The sequence below is a fragment of the Euprymna scolopes genome, chromosome 34, assembly GCF_053919585.1.
Source record: "Euprymna scolopes isolate OS-2025 chromosome 34, ASM5391958v1, whole genome shotgun sequence".
Taxonomy (NCBI): domain Eukaryota; kingdom Metazoa; phylum Mollusca; class Cephalopoda; order Sepiida; family Sepiolidae; genus Euprymna; species Euprymna scolopes.
This window is the reverse complement of record NC_136515.1, coordinates 2,420,718-2,446,156: the sequence shown is the minus strand read 5'-3', so window position 1 is coordinate 2,446,156 and position 25,439 is coordinate 2,420,718. Positions and strand designations below refer to the sequence as shown.

General features: G+C 36.0%; 1 protein-coding gene across 1 annotated transcript in view; it reads left to right on the top strand.

Annotated features, from left to right (window-relative positions):
- Nucleotides 1–5,563: 5,563 nt before the first annotated feature.
- LOC145259082 (coiled-coil domain-containing protein 24-like) overlaps nucleotides 5,564–25,439 on the top strand; it is a 56,650-nt gene continuing 36,774 nt past the window's right edge. The window contains exons 1-4 of the mRNA XM_080116718.1: nucleotides 5,564–5,895; nucleotides 7,696–7,888; nucleotides 15,695–15,858; nucleotides 21,321–21,391. Of these exons, the coding sequence (XP_079972844.1) occupies nucleotides 7,709–7,888; nucleotides 15,695–15,858; nucleotides 21,321–21,391 (415 nt within the window). The 5' untranslated portion in view covers nucleotides 5,564–5,895; nucleotides 7,696–7,708. The remainder of the gene's footprint in view (nucleotides 5,896–7,695; nucleotides 7,889–15,694; nucleotides 15,859–21,320; nucleotides 21,392–25,439) is intronic.

Sequence of the window (25,439 nt, the reverse complement as noted above, 5' to 3'; positions counted from 1 at the left end):
TTTCTCTCTTTCAATGAAGAAAGAGAGAATTTAATATAATTTCATTGTTTTAAAGAGTTGACGCTTGCATTCAGGGGTCGGTGGACGTGACATAGCATGTGTTTGGTTTCAACTGGTCTTTATAAAAATATGCTCCTCATTGTTAAATCTTTAATAAATTATATTTTTTAAAATTGCATTTGTTCGCTATTTTTGTACAAGTGTTCGATTTCAGCATGCCATTAATGGCAACGATAGGAAGATGCCTGTAACGAAGCAATGAAGAAGCGACCCATCAGGCCTGACAGTTACAGCCGACGACATATCGACGTGTTTTTGTTGATGTTTTCAACATGTGCCTATCGTTTAGATATGTTTGGATATCGTGTTTATTTTCCCGGGGAGCTTGTTGCATTCCCGGGACGTTCCTAAACCAAGTAACCCTCCCCCAGGAAAGCGATAGTATCATAGAGGCATGGTAATGCTAATGAAAGGTTTGTAAAGGATACCTGACCACACGTACCTAATTTTCTTAAATCACTGTGCACATGTTGCAACTTAAGTTTTTGTTAAATGTGTAAGTTAATATGAACGTTCCAAGGAGTAGATAATGCCTGGGAAAAGTGAAACAAAAGGACTTGTTAGCAGACAACTTGTGAAACTTGCGCGAGCCTTTCCTAGTCTCACACAAAAACACACGTTCACATTTCAAGCTATATTACTTGTCACATACATACGCGCACACAAACATACGCGCCCACATCCACACACGTACATATATTCACATTCGCGTACATACGCTCACATTCACGTGTATACACACACATGCTAACGTACACACATGTACTCACACACGCGCGCACGTACGCACACAAGGACAACGTCACTTCCCCTTTCAAAGGAAATCCACACATGCGCAAAAGACCACCGGAAACAAGTATAAAAGAAAGAGCAATAAGCAGCTTCTTCCTTTTTAGGACCAGCTTTCGAGCTGTCCGGTCTACGGGCCGACAGTGTGCCTTTTCGGCAGGTGCGCGCACACGCGTACCTCATGCCATTTACTACTATGTGGGACAAAAGGTCAACAGACAGTACGTGCACTCTTTCTCTCTCTATCTACTACTTGTGCCAGAGAACACCACCACGTAGCCGACGGCTAACATGGCGCACAGTTTAACTGATGTCAACCCTTTGTCTTTCTTTGTCTACACGCTGGACTATCATTCTCATTTCTACTACTCACTTCTCTTCCCACGCGCGAACAAATGATAGTGAGATGAACACACATTTCCTTTTCTTTCTACAACACCAGTCCCGCAACAAACGATGGTTACACCCGCGCGGATTTGAACACATGTTATATCTAAAACATTCATTCTTTCAACAGTAAATAAATGACACGTTTATCTTATCCATCAATTGAGTTTTTGTTTCCTTCATTCCATTCGTTTCATTATTTTCTTTTGTAACGGGATTAGGATTTATATATCCTAGTCCCCTATAAACTGAAAGATATGTATTCAAAAACTGACTCCAAATCCAATTTCATTCAGGGGTTGTGTTGAGGATAGCACTGTTCATGGATCTTGGATAGAGTTGTTCTGGTCTCCATATTTACAGAGACTCCAGAGTTTCTTTCATTTTGGTGTTGACTGTAACCAAAGAATCTAATGTTTCCCGCATTTCTAGCTGGTCTCTCTGTATAGCCATGACCTGCAAATGCAGTTCCACCCCCACTCCGCCTGCAGGAGGTGCAATACCAAGAAACATTATCAGGATCACCAGAGATGGCTTCATACACCTGCGATGTTTTTTTTTAGCATGAAACCAAAGCAAGTGTACCTCACACACACTCTCCAGCATTATCATTATCACACATCCTTTTTGCCACAAAAACCACATTTTATTTTTACATGGGGGTCACCACTTATCAAGGCCCAGAAGCCACTCGGGTAAAAGGTTATTGTTACAAGAAAAGGTCCCTTTTTCTTGTAAGTAAGAAAAACATTAAACAAACATTAATGCATCCAAAACCAAACTCCTATTCTTACACGTACATCAAGTCTGTTGCCAAGGTCGCTGGAAAGATGGTGGGATCCTTCTACCGCTCCAGAAGATATCTCACTACTGATGCAATTCTCTATCTATATAAAAGCCAAGTACGTCCAAGGATGGAATACTGCTGCCATATCTGGGCAGGAGCTGCTAAAAACAGCCTATCCTGCCTTAACAGAGTACAAAATAGACTTTGTGGCTTAGTGGAGGATGCCCTTTTCTCTACCCTGCAACCTCTCTCCCACAGAAGAGACGTTGCGAGCCTATCCTTGTTTTATCGTTATTTCCATGGCAGGTGCTCGTCTGAACTCCAATCTCTGGTTCCCCCTCGCCAATCTTTCACGAAAAACACCCGTCTAGCTGAATCCACTGTGAAAAATTTCCCCCACTCTTTATCTGTGCCTAAATCAAAATGTGGATTCCATGAACAAAGCTTCTTTCTTAGAACTGCATGCCAGTGGAACTCTCTGCTGCTTGCCTGTTTCCCACCTGACTACAACTTGGACGCCTTCAAGTCCCACATAAACAAACTCCTGACAAACCGCCCCCTTAAGTATGACACTCTACCAAAACCCCCAATACTAATGATCACTACAATACTATTGATTGAGATTGTCGGACTGACTTTCTCATCTTGAACTGGAGAACTGTTTGTTAGGAGTCTCGAACCCAACCCTTTATTATTATTATGGGGGTACCGTGTTCCTAACAAACGGTTCCCCAGTTCGATACAAAACACCTGATGAAGGCCGGAGGGCAAAACGTCCGAAACGTTGTGACGATAACAACCAAGATGAGGAAGTTAGTCCGACAATCTGAATCAATGAAAACACCTCATCTCAAAAATACAGACAATTACTACAATACTATCTCATTGATTACTGTACACGCAATAACCCTTATCCCTGAGTGGCCTTCGGGCCTTGATAAGTGGTGACCCCTCCCATGTAAAAAAAACAAAAAAAAACAATGAAATGGAAGTCTCACTTTAACATTTAATAAAAATCTTTATTTGTTATTTTCGTTAGTAACGTTAGTAGAAGAGAGAAATTGGTTAGTAGGTTGAGGTATTCTTGCGTAAAGATAGATTTAATATATTGCTGGCTTGTTGAGGAGAGAACAGCTCAGTCCACACGTGTTTATAGCTAGTAGTCGTTGAGATGGAAGAAGCCAGTTACAGGATAAAGAAAGGGGCAAAGTATTCAATGTGTTTGCATGTTGTCGTGGGTGCGTGTGAGTTGTATCAACGGGAGCAGTTCTTTAGGATGATAAATAAAGTTTGTGTGAGTATCGCACGTGGAAACAAATGGGAGTTTGAAGAGAGTCATAGCTAGCTTGCTGTACTCATGTTCTGCCAGGGGCTTCGGCCCCAGGCAAAGTCTGCTCTCCCAGGCAGGGTCAGGATGAAAGAGGGTTGAGAGTTTCAGATTTTGCCTTTTATATACTCTGTCACATGATAGAGAGCTGGCTTGTGATTGGACAAGCCAGAGCGAAAATGGATTTCAAATCTCGAGTCGTGAGAATTAACTCCTGCCTTTGATTGTAGCGAGTGTCGGCTGCTACAGACGTTGTTAGTGAGAAGATCTAAGGCCATATTGTTGTGTATTTCTTGATATAAAAAAATTTAGCGTCTTTTGTCATTTTGTTTTTGTTTTTTTTATACTCATGTTCACCCCTTACAAAGCAAATCGCCACTTGGTTGTAAGGGGCTACTATTTGGGTCCATGTCTTGGAAAGATTTACAAGATATTTGTTTACGTTACATTTAAACTTCTCATATCAGTACAGCCAGGGAAGCAGGCATTAGGAAGGGAATTCCAAAGTCTACATGCTCAAGGGAAGAAACAATTAGAATAGAAAGCTTTCTGGAATTTAGGGACATCAACAGTGAAGGGGTAAGATCTTATTGCTAAACAGATTTGTCGGGGATATGTACGTCGAGGGGGTACAAGTGAAATGAGTTCATCAGAACGCATTCCATTAAAATATTTGTAAAACAGGCACAGTGATGCAACATTGTGGCGATGAGACAGGGGTTTGAGCTTAGTTGATGAAGTGGGGCAGATTAGATTGACAACTCTTTTTGGGGGAGACTAGTGGTAGATACACCAGCCCAGACGTGGCACCAATATTCCATGCATGGACGAATGGTGGCCTTGTAAAGGTACAGGATACTATAAAGCATAGGTAGTCTTCTAGCTTGATTTGTTTTGAAAAGCATCTTGTTTTCCTTGTATGTGTTTGTTGTTATTTTTATCGGAAGAAAATTTAAAAGGCACAGCTTACTTGGTTAATAAATATCTTAAAATAAAAAACAAAAATGCGTGATCGTCGACTTTTTATGATTTATCAGTTGTTGTTATTTTTTTTATTTTATTTTTTTTTATTTTCTTGGGGGCGAGGGGTATATTACAATCCACAGAGGTACGAAAAAGTTGCAAAAAAAAAAAAACAAATATATGACAAATAAATGTTACCAAAGGCAAGATAAGTTACTTTTCTACCTAGCCGGATAAGTTTTTAGTGTTTTTTGTTGTGTTTATTTAATGTAAAAATGTTTATTCGATTCGAAAAACAAGTAATGTTGAACGCTACCGCAAAAACAAGAAAAAATGGCTGCAATATTTTTTAAGTCTCGACAATCACTCCAAAATAAGAAATAAAACAAAATGGTGGCAGAAACGCAATAAATATTACCATGACATTTATGTGGTGGGCTTCTACCATCATTTAGTTTTATTGCTTTTTTTTTTTTTTTTAGTGATTATCGAGACTTCAAAGATGTAAAGAGACATCACGGCCATTTTTTTTTTCTTGTTCTCCGGTAGCATGCAACATTAATTGTTTTCAAACCAAATGAACATGTTACATTAAATAAAAACACTACAAACTTATCCAGTAAGGTAGAAAATTAACTTATCTTGCCTTTGGTAACATTTATTTATATATATATATATATATATATATATATATATATATATATATATATATATATATATATATTTCGTACCTCTGTGGATTGTAATACAAATCCTTTTCTTTTCTTTTTTTTCTCTTTTTTTTTTTTTTTTTTCTTTTTCAGCTCTACCAAATAAAAGTTGTTTTTCTGTTGAGGTAAGTTTGGCGATTCAGAAGCATAGGTGACTCTAAGTGCGACCTTACTAGTCTCAATGGAAAACCTAGCCTCGATGTGAAAATGTTCCGATTACTAAACTGGACTTCCTGTTTTAGTTTAAAATAAATCTGTAAAATATATTAAACAAAAATAAATAAATAAATAAATAAAAACGTGTTCAAAAGTTTCACATGTTTTCTTTCGGGTCAATTTATTTATTTATTTATTTATTTTACAGATTTATTTAAAAACTAAAACAGAATGTCCAGTTTGGTGGTCGGAACATTTTTACATCGAGGCTAGGTTTTCAACTAACACCGGTACGGTCGCACTTAGAGTCGTCTATGTTTCCGAATCGCCTTACCAGGTTCTCCTTTTTCTTTGCGTTGCGTTTGTTTTGTCGTTGTCAATAGCAACCTGGAAATGTCGCGTTTCTCTCGCTTCCCTTTTGTTGCTATAGCAACTGACAAATGCCGCAACTGCTTCTTGATTTTCGTTGAAAAAGAAAAAACATTTCAAAAGTTTTTATTGTTGTTGTTGTTTAAATCCCGACTTTCTTCTTTTTTCTTCTTTTTCTTCTTTTTCTTTTCTTTCCTTTAAAAAGAAATTAAAAAAAAAAAGACAAAAAAAAAAAAAAGAAAGAAAAAACTTAGGCAAAACTTGACGACGATTTTCTAAATGGAACCCCGAATTGGATTTGCTTACATTTTCATCTGGAAAAATAATTAAAAATTCATTTTTAAAAGGTAAATTACGTTTAATTACTTATCCATTTTTTATTTATTTATTTTATTTATTTATTTATTTATTTTTTGTGACTATTTGGAGGCGGGGGATGCTAAGTCAGATTGGCACTCATGGCGGTAATCAAAATTAAAGAAAATACAAAAAAGTCTGTATGATGTGTACTCGTTATAAAAAGAAGATGTCATATTCCAAAAATTACGTAAATCGATCAATTCCTTTATTTAGTACTTCTACACTTTAGTGCCCGTTTTTTCGTGAGCTGAGCTGGCTGCGCTCGGCAAGGTTTTTTACGCTTTACGATTTTAGCGATTTATTACTAAACTGTATTGAATATAAGGCTGATTATTTACTTCACAACTTCGATTTGAGTCATCTCTCCTTTTTTTTATTTCATCGGATTTAATCATGGCCGACGAAAACACTACGACTGGTTTCGTCATAAAACTTGATTTTCTTGAATAATAATAATAAAATAAACTACTTGATCAAATTACATGATTTTTGGAATATTTCATCTTCATTCCATGATTGGTACGTACATCATACAGACTTTTCTGTATTTTCTTTACTTTTACTTGCCACCATCATAGTAATCATACGCAGTGGAGATTTTGTAAATTGGATTACTTAGGGGGACGGTTCATCGAGAACTTGTTTACGTTGGACTTGAAGACAACCAAATTGTAGTCAGCTGGAAAGCAGGCAAACGGAAGAGAATTCCAACAGGCGTGCAGTTCTAAGCAAGAAGCTTTGTTCATGGAATCTACGTTTAGGTTTAGGTACAGATAGAGAGTGTGAAAAATTATTGATAGTGGTTTTGACTAGACGAGTGTTTTTCGTGAAAGTCTGACGAGAGGGGGGGGAACCATAGATTGGAGCTCAGACGACCACTTGCCATGAAAATAACGATAAGCAGAGACAGATTTGCAACGTCTCTTCTGTGGGAAAGAGGCTGCAGGGAAAAGAAAAGGGCATCCCCCACTAAGCTGCGAAGTCTATTTTCAACTCTGTCAAGGCAGGATAAACTGCTTCCAGTAGCTCCTGCCCAGATGTGGCAGCGGTACTTTATCAATTTGTGTATTGAATTTTGATACCTAGAGTTGTGAAGAAAGAGAAGAATAGTTAACATAAATTGTTGGGAGATTGTAGAATATTTTACAAGCATTTTATTTTCAAATGTGTAGTTTTTTTCATTTCTATTCCTTATCATCGCGTTTGAAACAGTTATCCTTATTTTTATTGTTTGTACGTTCTTACAACTTTACAAAACTTTTTTGAGTCAAATATTGAAGGAGAGGAAGACTTTAACTCAGGCATGATTTTCTCTTAAATTTCAAGCCATGCTTAATTTCAGAAGAGTTTATGATGGGTAGCTATTCTGTACAAGTCCTGGACATGAAGAATTTTCATTGGGTAGCTGGTCTGTATAAGTCTCAGACTTTATAACTCTGCAGGCAAAGAGCAAAAGATCTTTTTTGTGTTGACACAAAAAAATTATGTACTGAAATGCTAAAAAATTTAATATTTTTATGAAACAATTCTGGTTTCTGATTGGTTGCTAGCAGAACGTGGCTCAATTTGATTGGTCAATTCCTTTCGCTAATGTCTATAAGTAGAACCTTCCAACTTTCACTGATCATACCTACGGCCTTAATTATATGAAAAATATTGCAACATTTTCAAATAAATATTTATTTTCCATCATCGCTATCACATTGGAAACAGTTATCGTCATTTTTATTGTTTATAAATAATATCTGATTCTCTGATCCGAAATAAAACCGATTTTTGTCCCACAGATTTCTACCGACCATGAGCGAATATGGTGTTCCGTGTTTGGATTTATCGCAAGCACTTGAATCTCCGCAACTTTTTCAGCCGTTGTCTTTATGGAAACTTGTCGAACAGCACGTTCCGGGACCGGAACAATGGGAAGTGAAAAATATGCTTGGGGAAAATTTGGTTGATGAGAGTCTTCAACTTCATGCGGAGGTAATTGATGAAATATATTTAATGCGACTGGTTTCCCGGGTGTTGTCTTTCCATTTTTTTTCTTCTTTTTTTTCTTTTATTTTTTCTGTTTTTTTCTCCTTCCACTTCATATCCATCTTTTTTTCTCCCCATCCCTCCTTTTTAATGTTGTTGTTCTTTTTCTCCTCCTCCCTGCTCGCTTCTATCTTATCCCTCCTTCTTTAACTTGTTGTTGTTGTTGTTGTTCTTCTTCTTCTTCTTCTTCTTCTTACTCTATTGTCTTCTTTCTCCTCTCATCCACTTTTATGTATATATATATATATATATATATATATATATATATATATATATATATATATATATATATATATATATATATATGAACAAATGATTAATAAAACATGTTAAAAGACATCTTGAAAAAGAGTTAAAAACATTTAATTTTATATATATATATATATATATATATATATATATATATATATATATATATATATATATATCCAAAACTATATTAGCAATGTATAAAATGTATTTATAATTACATATAATAAATTTATATATATAAAAAAAAAATGTATATATGTAAAAATATTTTTAACCTTTATATATCTAATTTTAAATAAATAATAATAATGTAAATATACTAAATACTAATCATAGTGGGGGTGATAAGTAGTTAAATGGATTAATCCAAATCTTATAAATACAAGACTGATAAATTAAAAAATGTATTCATTTTAAATGTGGAAATTGATGAATCGCACAGGTAAGAAATTCATTTTTATAGTATGAAAAGGTTAGTAATTGCAATTAAGAATAGGAAATTGGATAAAAATTGTTTGTAACATGTCTTCTTTCTAAGATTAAGGGTGGTGGTGTTTGATCAACACTGCTGGGGAGCCATGATGTAATATACTGTTTTGTTTTTAAATCCCCGAAACAGTGTTTCATGGTAAACAACTGATGATCCCTTGAAAAATAAAAAAAATTGGTACTATAGTAAATTCGAGAGAGTTGATGCAGTGATTACAGGTGATTGAATGACTTACTGACTAGATGGTTTTTTAACGAATGATAAAAAGTAATTTTTTGTATAGTTTCAAATATTAAAAACTTCAAAGACTATATATATATGTATATATATGTATATATATATATATATGTATGTACATATATATGTATATATATATATGTACATGTATATATATGTACATGTATATATATGTACATGTATATATATGTATATATGTACATATATATGTATATGTGTGTACCGTGGAATATCACTGCTCTCTGTGGCTGGAAAAGTACTAGCCAGGGTCATTTTGAACAGGATAATTATTCATCTAGTAGACAAAATTTATCCTGAGACGCAGTGTGGTCTTAGATCTGGAAGGGGAACCATCAACATGATCTACTGCCTACGCCACGTTGCAGAGAAGGCACGTGAGAAAAATCAGGATCTGTTTGTCGTTTTTATCGACCTAACCGAGGCGTTTGACTCTGTCAACAGAGTCACACTTTGGAAGGTTTTGAATAAAGTTGGAATCCCTGAAAAAATGTTAAATGTAATAATATCCTTTCACGAGAATATGGAGGCACATGTAAGAACAGACGGAAAGTTCTCTGAGTCATTCAAGGTAAAAACCTGTTGTGTTATGGCATCTGTACTCTTTGCCATTTTCTTTTCAATCATGCTCGAGCATGCTTTTAAAGATTACATACAAGGTGTCCATTTTTGAGTTTAGAACTACTGGGGGTATTTTTAATCATCAAAGATTCAAAGCTAAAACACTAAAAAGAAGCAAAATGGTTCGTGATTTTCTTTTTGCAGACGATGCTGCAATCGTGGCCACTTCATTTGAAGAAGCACAAGAATTAGTTGACAAGTTTTCCAATGCCGCAAAAGCATTTGGTTTGACGATTAGTATTAAAAAGACAGAAGTTATCTACCAACCAAAACCCACCCCGTTGCAGCAAGGTGATGTGAATATTCCGAGACCAGAATATGTGGAACCGCCTCAGAAAATCTTAGTGAATAGACAACCTCTAAAGTATGTTAAATCCTTTGTATATCTCAGAAGTAAGGTGAATTCGTCAGCATCACTTGATGATGAGATATTGAGCAGAATTTCAAAGGCGACTGATACCTTTGGCAAACTGCGGTCAAGAGTATGGAATGAAAGAGGTCTTACTCTAAAGACCAAAATCTCAGTTTATCGTGCAGTGATTGTTTTGATACTCCTGTATGGATCGGAAGCCTGGATCCCATACCGTAGGCAGATTGCACAACTGGATACATTCCATAAGCGTTGCCTTCGCAGTATATGTGGATTAACATGGAAAGACAAGGCCCCTAACTCGGGATTGTTTGCTAGGTGCAACATTTTAAGTATTGAGGCCTTCCTGATGAAGTCTCAGCTTCGGTGGGCTGGTCACCTTGTTCGCATGGATGAAAACCATCTTCCTAAGCAACTAGCATACAGTCAACTGAAAGAGGGTAATCGAAATGTGGGTCGTCCATTTCTGAGGTACAGGGATAAGCTGAAAGACCATCTTAAGCACGCAGGCCTGAACCCAAAAACCTTTGAAGAAGATGCTGCGGATAGAAAATTGTGGAAGGAAAAATGTTTTGCGGGCATTAACACATACATTGACACACGGCTATCGAATCAAACAAATCTTCGTAGAGCAAGAGTAGGAAGAGCACCTTCCCAGCCTGTATCCTGTGAGTCGTGCGGCTTGGTTTGTGGGAGCAGAGCTAGCCTTGTGTCACACATGCGGCACAAGCATTGAAGGCAGAGTGAAACAGAGCGAATTTTTGGCCCTCATGCGTCGAACACGACGGGAGAGTCCATTATTATATATATATATATATATATATATATATATATATATATATATATATATATATATATATATATATATATATAATCTGATGGTATTGTTTTCCAGAGGTTAAGTAACCAATGAAGTTTAACAAGGTTAATACAAGAGTGCTCAATACCGAAGTAGAGCAGGGTATAATCTTTATTTGTTTTTACATAAACTGTAATATGTTGCTACACAGTCATAAGCATGTTTCGGTCAGCTAATTACCAGTAACTAGAGACCTCTTTAAGCGATACAGTATATATGTGTGTGTGTGTGTGTGTGTGTGTGTGTGTGTGTGTGTGTGTGTGTGTGTTTTTGGTTATGATCACAGTATAATGGCTGTTATGTCGTGGCCGGCAATGCCAAGGGTCAGAACAATTATTATGATTAATTGTCAAATTATTTAAGTAAAAAAATATTCAGAAAAATGTTTTAAAAGGAAAGAATATTAGTTAAAATGTTTAACTTTTGACGAAAAATTTTATGAATAGAGGAAAAGGGAAGTCGAAGAGAAGAGTTTTGAGTTAGTTAGCCATTGGACGGGATTTTCTCTGGACTCCAATGGAAGAATCTACCAACTAAAAAAAAATTGTGAGGGCTGCAAACTCCGAGACGTGGAACATTTGGAAATAAAGATCTGGAAATGACAACTCTGCATTTTAGGTGTTCCACATCAGAGGAGAGGGAGACAATGAATAAGGTATGCGTCAAGTGGACAAGAGTTTATTCGTTATTGTCTTTTGCGGATTTGGAATGGTGGAAAGTTTGTTTTGTTTTTTTTACATGGAGTTCACCACTTATCAAGGCCCAATGGCCACTCAGGGATAAGGGTTATTGTGTGTACAGTAATCAAAGGGATAGTGTAGCAATAGTATTGGAGAATTGGTAAGGTGTCATTACTTAGGGGGGGGGCGGTTCATCAGGAATTTGTTTGTGTTGAACTTGAAGATATCCAGGTTGAAGTCGGGAGGGAAACAGGCAAGCAGAACAGAGTTCCACAGGCGTGCAGTTCTAAGAAAGAAGCTTTGTTTATGGTATCTACGTTTTGATTTAGGCACAGATAGGGAGTGGGGAAAATTATTGACACTGGTTTCAGCTAGTCAGGTGTTTTTTGAAAAAGATTGGCAAGGAGGGGCCAGAGAATGGAGCTCAGACGAGCACCTGCCAAGGAAATAACGATAGAACAATTACAGGCTCGCTACATCTCTTCTGTGGAAAAGAGGTTGCAGGGTAGAGAAAAAGGCATCCCCCACCAAACCACAAAGTCTATTTTGTACTCTGTCAAGGCAGGATAGGCTGTTTTTAGCAGCTCCCGCCCAGATGTGGCAGCAGTACTCCATCCTTGGACGTTGTTGTGATTATGCGAAAACACCTACATACACATAGAAAGACTATTAAATATACACGTAACAGATCGACACGTACAGGCATCCCGTATACAATGAAAAGTAACTGTCCTTACAATTCTAACCACTAGACGATACACGAGCATTGATTAGAGAAGCACATATACTTTCTAGACATACCTAGACACAGTTATACAAACTCGAAATATAACACATGCACAACCTTTTAACACAAATTTAAGGAAATGTTCTTTGTTCAAGGAAAGCAGTTTAGTCTAAGTAGCATTAAATGTCACCATTCATTTACGGCCCCATTCTACTACAGTGTGGAGGTCATTTTCTAACGATCCAGCCATTGTTTTAGATTTATGTACACCCGTTCTTCCCTCGTGCATGTTATAGAGCATTGTGTCATCAGCAAATATACCCATCTCGGACACAATATTATTAGGGAGGTCGTTTATGAATATCAGGAATAATAGTGGTTCAAGGATCGACCCCTGAGACACTCCAGCATTAATGTTATGCTTCTTAGGTGAATGATAACCTGGATGGTCCTATTGTCTATGATGGATCTACTTATATTAAGTATATGTCCAGTTATGCCATACGATTTAACTAAGGTCTTAGATATATCGATAGATAGAACCCATCTTTTTTGCAGCAGCCTTTGCAATGTCCTCAATGTATTTGTTCCAGTTTATATTGCCCATGAATGTTAAGCCGAGGAGTTTGAAGGAAAAATTCTCAGGTAGGGAGTTATTTGTCATAGATATTGGCCGTTGGAGAGGCGTCTTGTAATTGTTAAATGAGAGCAGCTTAGTTTTACTAGCATCAAATGTTACAATCTATTTGCGTCCCCATTCCATTATGGCCTGGAGGTCATTTTCTAATGATTCTGCCATTATCTTAGATTTATGTTTTATTTTTTTAGTTTTTTGTTTTTTTACATAGGCGTCCCCGCTTATCAAGGCCGATAGGCCACTCAAGGATAAGGGTTAAAGAGTGTAGAGTAGTCAAAAGGACAATATAGTAATCGATAGTAATGGAAGTTTGGTAAATTTGTTAACTTATATAGAACGGCTCATCAAGAACTTGTTCACGTTGGACTTGAAGGCAACCATATTATAGACAGCTGGAAAGCAGGAAAACGGAAGACAATTCTACAGGCGTGCAGTTCTAAGAAAGAAGCTTTGATCATGGAATCTATGTTTAGGCACAGATAAAGAGTGGGGAAAATTATTGATAATTTTTTCAGCTAGTCTAGTGTTTCCTGTGAAAGTTTGGCGAGGGGGGACCATAGATTGAAGCTCAGTCGAACACTTTCCATGAAAATAACGATAAAGGAGAGACAAACTCGTAACATCTCTTCTGTGAGATAGAGGTTGCAGCGAAGAGAAAAGGACATCTCCCACCAGTTCACGAAGTTTATTTTGAATCCTATCAAGGCAGGACAAGTCTTTTCTAGCAGCTCCTGCCCATATGTGGCAACAGTATTCCATCCTTGGACGTATCTGGCTTTTATACAGATAGAGAATTGCATCAGCAGTGAGATATCTACTGGATAGATAGAAGCATCCGACCATTTTTCCAGCGGCCTTGGCAACAGATTTGATGTACGTATTCCATTTAAGATCAGGAGTAATGGTCAAGCCCAGAAGCCTGTCAAAACTTGAGGCCTCCCCAAGACGAGAGCCATTCATTTCAATTGATGCCAGATGGGGATCAGAACGTTGATGATGTAAAGATAGAAGCTTGGTCTTAGATGCATTAAAAGTAACCAGCCACTCCTTTCCCCATTGTACAACGTGATCAAGATCAGAGGAGAGAGAATCGGAGAGAACTTGGTCATTTACTGTCTTAGATGTGCTACCATAGATGGTAGTGTCGTCAGCAAAAATGTCTACGAATGATGTAAGGATGTGATTTGGAAGATCATTAATGTAGATCAGGAAAAGAGTTGGGCCCAGGATGGACCCCTGAGGGACTCCAGCATTTATACTGTGAGCTTCTGATTTTTGCCCATCAACTACTACTCTTATGAACTTATCATGGAGAAATGATTTAATAATTGAGAAGACATTTCCAGCTATACCATAGCTGTTACATGATAAGGGCTGTCCCCTTTTTATGTAAGTATAAAAATAGAGAGATTACTTAAAATGAAAATAAAATGAGAGAAAGCAGAAATCGAACCTTGGATATAAGTTTTAAAGAACAATAGGTTTAAATGGAATGTCCAGTAAATTGTTAATTCTGATGAAATAAATAAACTATTCAATTGTTAGAAAGAATGTGGATAATAAAATATGGGTTAAATAAATTAGATATGTAGGTTGAATTCCTTTGTGAAAATAACAAAGAAAAAATAGGTTATTGGAAAATCAGAATGTTTGGGAAACGTGCGACTCGCGCATGTTGGTGGCATGTGAGTTTGGTCACGTGGCCGGACATGCATGGATTTCTCAATATAGGAAGTGAGAGTTAGTTAGTTAGTGGAAGAAGAGTCGGTGAGAAACTCAGAGAGAGTCTGGAGTTTGGAATTCGAACGTCTAGGAAGCGAGACGGTCACTTTGAAACTTAATATGTGAAGCTTTGAATTCTTGGACGCAAAGCCCCCAACCGGTCAGGGAAGAATAAATGTTCAATGTGTTTTTATAACCCCGTCTCCTGTGTCCATCGTTACATGAAAAAAGTATTGTCTATTTATGTGTACAAACTATTTGAAATTCATCATCTAAAAAATATGTGTTAGAAAGTAAATGTGTCTATTTATGTTATACAAACACTCCCGTTCATACGAACTGTCAAAGCATAAATGCCAACCTGTCAATCCATCGGCATAAATGCCAACCTATCAATTATCGGTCTGTCTATCTAGATAGCGAATCATCTCTCAAAGTTTTTTTATATGTACACATGAACTCTCCTAAGACTGTCTCATCTCTCTTAAGACAATTATTCTTACTTATAACATGAACAACAAAAGAACATTCATGATCATAAGTATAATAATAAGCGACTCGCTAAAATATAACAATAGCTGGAGATCTTGTGAAGTAAACCATTATGCCATACCCTATCAAAGGCCTTTGATATGTCAAGAGCAATTGCCCTAGAAAGGTTGCGTCTGTCGAGAGATTCGCTAATCCTATGAGATATAACTGTAAGCACATTCTGTTCTTCCCTCATGCATGCTATAGAGTGTCGTATCATCAGCAAATATACCCATCTCAGACACAATATTATCTGGGAGGTCGTTTATGAATATTGTTGTGGCCTTATTTTAGGGGTTTACAATATCAAACAGGAGAGTCTGTAAAGTCATGTCAACGATTAGGCTGGCATGGAATCTCTGATTGGAGAGTCCAAAATGGCTGCCTTTCACAGCGATGGGAGAGTCCATGTGAAGACAGGAATAGGGGTGTCAGTTACCCCAGAACAAATATCAGGCATGATAGTGGTTCAAGGATCGACCCCTGAGGCACTCTTGCATTAATGGTATGATGCTTGGATGTACGCACATCAATGATAATTTTTTAAACAAATTTAATTTTCAAAATCCAATTTAAAAAAATAAAATAGAATTTGATTCTGATTGCAGGTTTGGCTGCTGACCGACATTTTGAAAGAGCAAGAAAATCAAGCGGAACTATTTTCCCCAATCATCGCCGGAATCCCAGAACCGCCGCAAGTGCGCGACAGACTCATCACAGAAATATCCTTTTTCGTGGATAGCATCCAGGAAAAATTAGAATCACACGGAATGTAAGTTGGAACCATCCAATCAAAGTTGATTATCAGATGACGTCATTTTGTTTTGGAAGTTTGGAAATTAATCAGACTACTTTTGTCATCTTGGATGTTTTTTTGTTTTTTTTTACAAAGGAATCATCACTTATCAAGGCCGAGAGGCCACTCGAGGATAAGTGTTAAAGCGTGTACATTGGTCAAAGGAACAATATCATAGTAATCGTTAGAAGTGTAAATTTGGTAAAATTGGATTAGTTAAGGGGAACGGCTCATCAAGAACTTGTTTACATTGGACTTGAAGACGGCCATATTGTAGTCAGCTAAAAAGCAGGCAAACGGAAGAGAGTTCCACAAGCGTGCAGTTCTAAGAATGGAGCTTTGTCCATGTAATCTACGTTTTAGTTTAGGCACAGATAAAGATTGGGGGAAATTATTGATAGTGGTTTCAGATAGACAAGTGTTTTTCGTAAAAGATTGGCGAGGGGGGACTATAGATTGGAGCTCGGACGAGCACTTGCCATGAGAATAACGATAAAACAGAGACAGAATCACAACGTCTCTTCAGTGAGAAAGACGTTGCAGGGAAGAGAAAAGGACATCCCTCATTAGGTTACGAAGTCTATCTTGAACTCTATCAAGGTAGGATAAGGTCTTCCTAGCAGCTCCTGTCCAGACGTGACAGCAATACTTCATCCTTAGATGTATCTGGTTCTTGTATAGGTAGAGAATTGCATTAGCAGGTAGATATCTGCTGGAGCGATAGAAGGATCCCATGTTATTCCCAAAATGTTTCGTCCGATGTAACCTCTGATTAATCGAACTACTGTTCTCAACTTTTCTACCCTCTGTTACCAGAGGATAAATCCTTCTAGACTGTTTTATTAATTTATATTTTATGTATACAGGTTTATTTTTCTTTTTAATATTTTAAAAAAAAAAAAAAAAAAAAAGGGTGGGGTGAGCAAAAATTTTCAACAAATCAATTTGTATGATTTTTGTATATTTTGGTTGTTTAGACTATTGTTCTCACCTTGGTTTTTATTTTTACAACGTTTCAGCCAGTGTAACCTCCGACCTTCTTCAGGTGAACATGCACGTTTGATATTGTCGGTGAATGGTGAAAAAAGAAATGTTTCCTTTTGTTTTTGTTTTTTTTTGTTTTTTTTTTTGTTTTTTTTTTTGGGGGGGGGGTGTTTTTGTCTTTCCAATGTTTCCTTTTGTTTTTTGTTTGTTTGTTTGTTTGTTTGTTTTTTGCTTTTTGTTTTTTTGTTTTTTGCTTTTTTGTGTGTGTGTTTTTGTCTTTCCAATGTTTCCTTTTGTTTTTGTTGTTTTTTGTTTTGTTTTTTTTGTTTTTTGTTTTTTTTTTTTTTTTTGTTTTTTTGTGTGTGTTTTTGTCTTTTCAATGAACATAGCCGTTAGAATTCAAAATGCAATGAGCATCAAATCTATTTCTTTTTTCATATAAATCCGGGTCCGTACCGCTTTCACAATTCACTGATAATATTCAATATGAAAGTTAACTTGAAAAAGGTTGGAGGTTACATCGGCCGAAACGTTGTGACAAAAACGGCTAAAATGACAACAAATGAGACAAAAATATCAAATTATTTTTCTTTTCTTTTTTTTCATGAAATATGTTTTCGTTTTGTTTCTTTTTCTGTTCACACTTTTCATAAAATATAAATAAGAAATCAAGCAAGTTGTCTTTTTAGATTTTACCAGCAGGGGGGGGGGGCTTTGCCCGGGCGTAAAATATGCTTAAATTGCAATAGAAAAATGCGAGCATGAAAAATAATATGGTTAAGCTTAAACGTGGAAAAGAAAAGGACAAGATATTCTATTAAAAAATATAATAAATTTATAACTTAAAATATTGCAGTATTATGAATTGATTATATAATGTTATAAATTGAATCAAATAAAAATTCTTAATGTTGCAATATTTTAAGTTATAAATTTATATTTTTTATTAGAATATCTTGTCCTTTTCTTTTCCAGTTTTAACAACTAGTCCTTTACTTTTCCATGTTTAAGCTTAACGATATTATATTTCATGCTCGCATTTTTCTTTTGTAATCCATGATTTTTCCAGGCTTCCAAAAATTCACTTGTTCTTTGTTTAATTTCAGTCTTATTTTTTTGCCCCCATAAACATAACATACACATATGTAACAACAATGTACGGCACTCGTCTGCTTTCAATAAAATCCCCCAAATTATCTCCCTTTTATTCTTTTATTCTCTCTGTTTAACTTGTTACTTCTCTTTTCGTGAGAGCGGTGAATTGGTAGCAACAGTAGTCGCTGAAGCGACGTGGTTGCTATGGAAACCAGTCATAAAAAAACGTCGCTCACCTCTTTACGTTTTTTTTTACGATTTTGAACACCACTAAATTCATCATAACTTTTGTTTTACTGAACGAAAATTGAAAAAAAAAAGTTTTTTCACAATATAGCTGAGAAGGTTATTTATAAACTGTAATAATTGTTTGAAATTTGGTCGAAATAAGAGTAAGTGGTGAAGCTTTAAAGCAGTTCGAAATGACTAAAACTGACACTTAACCATATATTCAAACGCAGTAGTGTTTGAATGAGATATTTTAATTTGTCCATATTTCGTATATATTATTATAGAGTCATGATTTTAAAAGTAAAAAAAAAAGTATTTAGGTGCCATCAGCTAGAATCGAAACCGAAACTATAGCATTCAAAGCTGGTGACGTTATCACTGTACCAATAGGTGTGTCAGAATTTTTGGGGAATTTTTTACACCCTTAACATAAAACTGCAAATAAACTATACAAAACCCGTAATTTCTTTTTGTAAAGTGGGTTGTTTAATTTCTTTATGGAATATACTTCCAAAATAAACTATTAAAGTTTTTTAAAAATAATAGAAATATTTTTTTTATTTAAAAAAAAAAAGTGTTTACAAAGTGCAATTTATAAATCTATCAAAATTTTTCTATTCGTTCAATTTTTAAGATATTTGTAGGTTTAATGTGAAATTTTATGCTCTTTCCAATAAACCGAATATAATATTCTAGACAAACGTTTTCTTTTAAATCACCCCACCCAAAATGGAAATGTCTATTAAAAAGAAAATAATACATTTTTCTCACCTAAGATTTATATATCACAAATTGAAGATAAAAGATCAATAAATAAAATAATCTAATTTAAAACAAAAACAAAAGAATAGTAATGTAAAAATTTACCTGCAAAGTCAAAATTTAAAAACTTTCTTCCGGATTTTTATATTCTAAAAAATTCTGATTCCCAATTCTCCTTCCGATTAATCATCTCAACACCAGTAGATTCACAATATAACAAATTTGAAACTATTTCTAAATGAACCAAATAAACTTTACCAAATCGCAGGTGATACTAAAGTAGCAGAGTTATAGCTTGTTTCGTGCATTACAACATAAAAAAAAAACATGTAATAGAAACTTCATTTAACACAAGACAAACTATGAACATTTAAAGTTTTGAATAACTTTTATCATCAACAAAAGACTAGATTGAATGTGCATGTTCAAAATAATGGTTCATTTTCATGTGTCATCACCTTTCAAAATAATACAAAGTAAAATGTTGGAAGAAATGGAGGTAAAAAGGATGTTCATAAAGAGTACTTATTCCTTGTTTCTTTTTGTTGATCGAGTAGCGATTACAGAAAGTATTGTTTTCAGTTTTTACAGCAAAAGTGGGGTAACTTCTTGCTTGAGTGCACCTGTGCCCTGTTTCCTTCTCCCAGCATTTACAAAAATCCTGGGTTTATATTTCTTCTTGCTGGCTCCCATAGACACGTTGGTTATTAAATCGTATTTTTAATGCACCCTGCTCCAATCTAATTTTTTATTATTTTTAGTGATGGGACGATTACAATATTTTTCCCCGATTCCGATACAATTGCCGAATCTGATTCCGATTCTTTATAAAACTCTAAATATTTAACTACAAAGTTGTTATTTTCCCCAATTTCTGTAAGAAAAAAAAAAAACTCTTTAAATATGCAGATATTTTCCTAAACATAAAATTACACTTGTGGAGAATGATTTTTTTCTTTTTTTTTTTTTTTACACAGTGATCACCACTTATCAAGGCCCGGAAGCCACTCAGGGACAAGGGTTATTGCAAGTACATTACGTTAGTGTGAAGATTTGATGAAGTGTTTACTTAAGGGGGCGGTTCATTAGGAATTTTTTGTTAACATTGGACTTGAAGACATCCAAGTTGTAGCCAGGTGGGAAGCAGGCAGACGGAACAGAGTTCCACAGGCATGCAGTTCTAAGAAAGAAGCTTTGTTCATGGAATCCACGTTTTGATTTAGGCACAGATATAGAGTGGGGGAAATTTTTCACAGTGGATTCAGCTAGACGGATGTTTTTCGTGAAAGATTGGCGAGGGGGGACCAGAGATTGGAGCTCAGACGAGCACCTGCCGTGGAAATAACGATAAAACAAAGATAGGCTCGCAACGTCTCTTCTGTGGGAGAGAGGTTGCAGGGTAGAGAAAAGAGCATCCCCCACTAAGCCAGGAAGTCTATTTTGTACTCTGTCAAGGCAGGATAGGCTGTTTTTAGCAGCTCCTGCCCAGATATGGCAACAGATTGATAGGTTTTAGCTTTACTGGTATATTGAAATCGATTATTATTATTTATTTATTAATTCTTCTTTATTACCAGCAATGGAAGATTTTGATTTAAACAAAATCAAATAAAACAGAAAATTAAAAGAATCGTTTTTGGCATCGGAAAATAAGCACCGATTTTTCCGATTCTGATGCCACCAAATTTGTCAATTTTTCCAATTCCCGATTCCGATTCCGATTAATCATCACAATACTAATTATTTTTATTTTTTTGACCGGTTGGGTGCGCGGAGCTTACGCGTAGTGACGCATTTACACACTTTGTCTGTGACAGCCGCTGAGTAAACATCCAGTTGGGAGTTTTATTACTTTCTTACTGAATGAAGATGTTCGACTGAGCTTCAATCTATGCTCCCCCCTCGCCAAACTTTCACAAGAAACACTCGTCTAGCTGTACACACTATCAATAATTCCCCCACACTCTTTATCTGTGCCTAAACCTAAACGTAGATTCCATGAACAAAGCTTCTTTCTTGGAACTGCCCGCCTGTGGAATTGTCTTCCGTTTTCCTGCTTTCCGGCTGACTACAATATGGTTTTGTTCAAGTCTAACGTAAATAAGTTCTTGATGAGCCGTTCTATATAAGTTATCAAATTTACCAAATTTTCATTACTAATGATTACTATATTGTCCAATGTCTACTGTACACTCTTTAACCCTTATCCTTGAGTGGCCTCTTGGCCTTGATAAGTGGTGATTCCTATGTAAAAAAAAAAAAAAATAAAATAAAATTCCCTCAAAACAAACAGACAAATCATCTTTTCATGATAATTGGAATTTAAAAAATTAATTAAATGATTTTCTATTTTTTTCCAATTCCAGTTCCTCCAGCAAAATCCTTGCCAAATATAACAAGAATGTGTTGGATTACGTCAACCACCAGAAAACAAAAAGTAAGTAAAAAAAAAAAGTGTCCATTTTAGCCCACAATTTGTTCTTCTCCACTAATGTGTAAAGGATCTAAGTTACCTCCCTTTGAGGGAAATTATTTTAAGTGACAGTTATGCCCCCTTGCTAAAAAAAAAGGTTTAAAGCAATCTATACTCCTATAATTTTTTTTTTATTTTGTGTATTAATATTCATATCAAAAACCCGTTTTTTCTGTTTATTTAAAAGGAAAATACAACTTTGTTATATATGGGTCGTAGAATTGGATTCATCTGCAAAAGATCAAGCTAATTTGCATATTCTTTTAAACATTCATTTTAATTAATTCTCTATTAGTTTTTTTCAATTTTCTTATGAGATGATCATCTTTAGTTAACTATTACGTGTAATTATATTCATGCAAATATTCTACATGATTTATACTTGCATAATATTTGCATAAAAAGTTTATAGCAAACAAAAACCTCTTTCTATATATATATTTATGTATGTGTATATATATTTGTTTAAAAAAATTGCCTATCAAACTACTCTGTCAGTTTTTGATCTACAGACATGAAACTTTATATATAGGGTATTCGAACTCATGCAAAACTTTATATTAGGGTTTTAGTCGGGGAAAATTGGTGGGAAAGTGCAAATATTAAAAAAATTGAATTGGAAGGTCGAACGACAACATTAGTTTTGGGAGTAACAAGTTTAAGAGTGACAATTTTGGAGTGACAAGATTTAGACTGACAAGTTTTGGAGTGGCAAGTTTTAGAGTGACAAGTTTTAGAGTGGCAAGTTTTAGAGAAGCAAGTTTTAGTGTGACAAGATTTAGAGTGACAAGTTTTGGAGTGACAAGTTTTAGAGAAGCAAGTTTTAGAGAAGCAAGTTTTAGTGTGACAAGATTTAGAGTGACAAGTTTCAGAGTGACAAGTTTTAGAGTGACAAGTTTTAGAGTGACAAGTTTTAGTGTGACAAGATTTAGAGTGACAAGTTTTGGAGTGACAAGTTTTAGAGAAGCAAGTTTTAGAGAAGCAAGTTTTAGTGTGACAAGATTTAGAGTGACAAGTTTTAGAGTGACAAGTTTTGGAGTGGCAAGTTTTAGAGTGACAAGTTTTTGAGTGGCAAGTTTTAGAGAAGCAAGTTTAAGAGTGACAAGTTTTGGAGTGACAAGTTTTGGAGTGACAAGTTTTAGAGGGGCAAGTTTTAGAGTGACAAGTTTTAGAGTGGCAAGTTTTAGAAAAGCAAGTTTTAGAGTGACAAGTTTTGGAGTGACAAGTTTTAGAGTGACAAGTTTTAGAGTGGCAAGTTTTAGAGAAGCAAGTTTAAGAGTGACAAGTTTTGGAGTGACAAGTTTTGGAGTGACAAGTTTTAGAGGGGCAAGTTTTGGAGTGGCAAGTTTTAGAGGGGCAAGTTTTAGAGTGACAAGTTTTAGAGTGGCAAGTTTTGGAGTGACAAGTTTTTGAGTGGCAAGTTTTAGAGAAGCAAGTTTAAGAGTGACAAGTTTTGGAGTGACAAGTTTTGGAGTGACAAGTTTTAGAGGGGCAAGTTTTAGAGTGACAAGTTTTAGAGTGGCAAGTTTTAGAGAAGCAAGTTTTAGAGTGACAAGTTTTGGAGTGACAAGTTTTAGAGTGACAAGTTTTAGAGTGGCAAGTTTTAGAGAAGCAAGTTTAAGAGTGACAAGTTTTGGAGTGACAAGTTTTGGAGTGACAAGTTTTAGAGGGGCAAGTTTTGGAGTGGCAAGTTTTAGAGGGGCAAGTTTTAGAGTGACAAGTTTTAGAGTGGCAAGTTTTGGAGTGACAAGTTTTGGAGTGACAAGTTTTGGAGTGACAAGTTTTGGAGTGACAAGTTTTGGAGTGACAAGTTTTGGAGTGACAAGTTTTAGAGGGGCAAGTTTTGGAGTGACAAGTTTTGGAGTGGCAAGTTTTAGAGTGACAAGTTTTAGAGTGGCAAGTTTTAGAGAAGCAAGTTTAAGAGTGACAAGTTTTGGAGTGGCAAGTTTTGGAGTGACAAGTTTTGGAGTGAAAAGTTTTGGAGTGACAAGTTTTAGAGGGGCAAGTTTTGGAGTGGCAAGTTTTGGAGTGACAAGTTTTGGAGTGACAAGTTTTGGAGTGGCAAGTTTTAGAGAAGCAAGTTTAAGAGTGACAAGTTTTGGAGTGACAAGTTTTGGAGTGACAAGTTTTGGAGTGACAAGTTTTAGAGGGACAAGTTTTGGAGTGGCAAGTTTTAGAGGGGCAAGTTTTAGAGTGACAAGTTTTAGAGTGGCAAGTTTTGGAGTGACAAGTTTTGGAGTGACAAGTTTTGGAGTGACAAGTTTTGGAGTGACAAGTTTTGGAGTGACAAGTTTTAGAGGGACAAGTTTTGGAGTGGCAAGTTTTGGAGTGGCAAGTTTTAGAGTGACAAGTTTTAGAGTGGCAAGTTTTGGAGTGACAAGTTTTGGAGTGACAAGTTTTAGAGTGACAAGTTTTAGAGAAGCAAGTTTAAGAGTGGCAAGTTTTGGAGTGACAAGTTTTGGAGTGGCAAGTTTTAGAGAAGCAAGTTTAAGAGTGGCAAGTTTTGGAGTGACAAGTTTTGGAGTGACAAGTTTTAGAGGGACAAGTTTTGGAGTGGCAAGTTTTAGAGGGGCAAGTTTTAGAGTGACAAGTTTTAGAGTGGCAAGTTTTGGAGTGACAAGTTTTGGAGTGACAAGTTTTGGAGTGACAAGTTTTGGAGTGACAAGTTTTGGAGTGACAAGTTTTGGAGTGACAAGTTTTGGAGTGACAAGTTTTAGAGGGGCAAGTTTTGGAGTGACAAGTTTTGGAGTGGCAAGTTTTAGAGTGACAAGTTTTAGAGTGACAAGTTTTAGAGTGACAAGTTTTAGAGTGGCAAGTTTTAGAGAAGCAAGTTTAAGAGTGACAAGTTTTGGAGTGGCAAGTTTTGGAGTGACAAGTTTTAGAGTGACAAGTTTTAGAGTGACAAGTTTTAGAGTGGCAAGTTTTAGAGAAGCAAGTTTAAGAGTGACAAGTTTTGGAGTGGCAAGTTTTGGAGTGACAAGTTTTGGAGTGACAAGTTTTGGAGTGACAAGTTTTAGAGGGGCAAGTTTTGGAGTGGCAAGTTTTGGAGTGACAAGTTTTGGAGTGACAAGTTTTAGAGAAGCAAGTTTTAGAGTGACAAGTTTTGGAGTTGCAAGTTTTAGAGTGACAAGTTTTAGAGTGGCAAGTTTTAGAGAAGCAAGTTTAAGAGTGACAAGTTTTGGAGTGACAAGTTTTGGAGTGACAAGTTTTAGAGGGGCAAGTTTTTGAGTGGCAAGTTTTAGAGGGGCAAGTTTTAGAGTGACAAGTTTTAGAGTGGCAAGTTTTGGAGTGACAAGTTTTGGAGTGACAAGTTTTGGAGTGACAAGTTTTGGAGTGACAAGTTTTGGAGTGACAAGTTTTGGAGTGACAAGTTTTGGAGTGACAAGTTTTAGAGGGGCAAGTTTTGGAGTGACAAGTTTTGGAGTGGCAAGTTTTAGAGTGACAAGTTTTAGAGTGACAAGTTTTGGAGTGGCAAGTTTTAGAGTGACAAGTTTTTGAGTGGCAAGTTTTAGAGAAGCAAGTTTAAGAGTGACAAGTTTTGGAGTGACAAGTTTTGGAGTGACAAGTTTTAGAGGGGCAAGTTTTGGAGTGGCAAGTTTTAGAGGGGCAAGTTTTAGAGTGACAAGTTTTAGAGTGGCAAGTTTTGGAGTGACAAGTTTTGGAGTGACAAGTTTTGGAGTGACAAGTTTTGGAGTGACAAGTTTTGGAGTGACAAGGTTTGGAGTGACAAGTTTTAGAGGGGCAAGTTTTGGAGTGGCAAGTTTTGGAGTGACAAGTTTTGGAGTGACAAGTTTTGGAGTGGCAAGTTTTAGAGAAGCAAGTTTAAGAGTGACAAGTTTTGGAGTGACAAGTTTTGGAGTGACAAGTTTTGGAGTGACAAGTTTTAGAGGGACAAGTTTTGGAGTGGCAAGTTTTAGAGGGGCAAGTTTTAGAGTGACAAGTTTTAGAGTGGCAAGTTTTGGAGTGACAAGTTTTGGAGTGACAAGTTTTGGAGTGACAAGTTTTGGAGTGA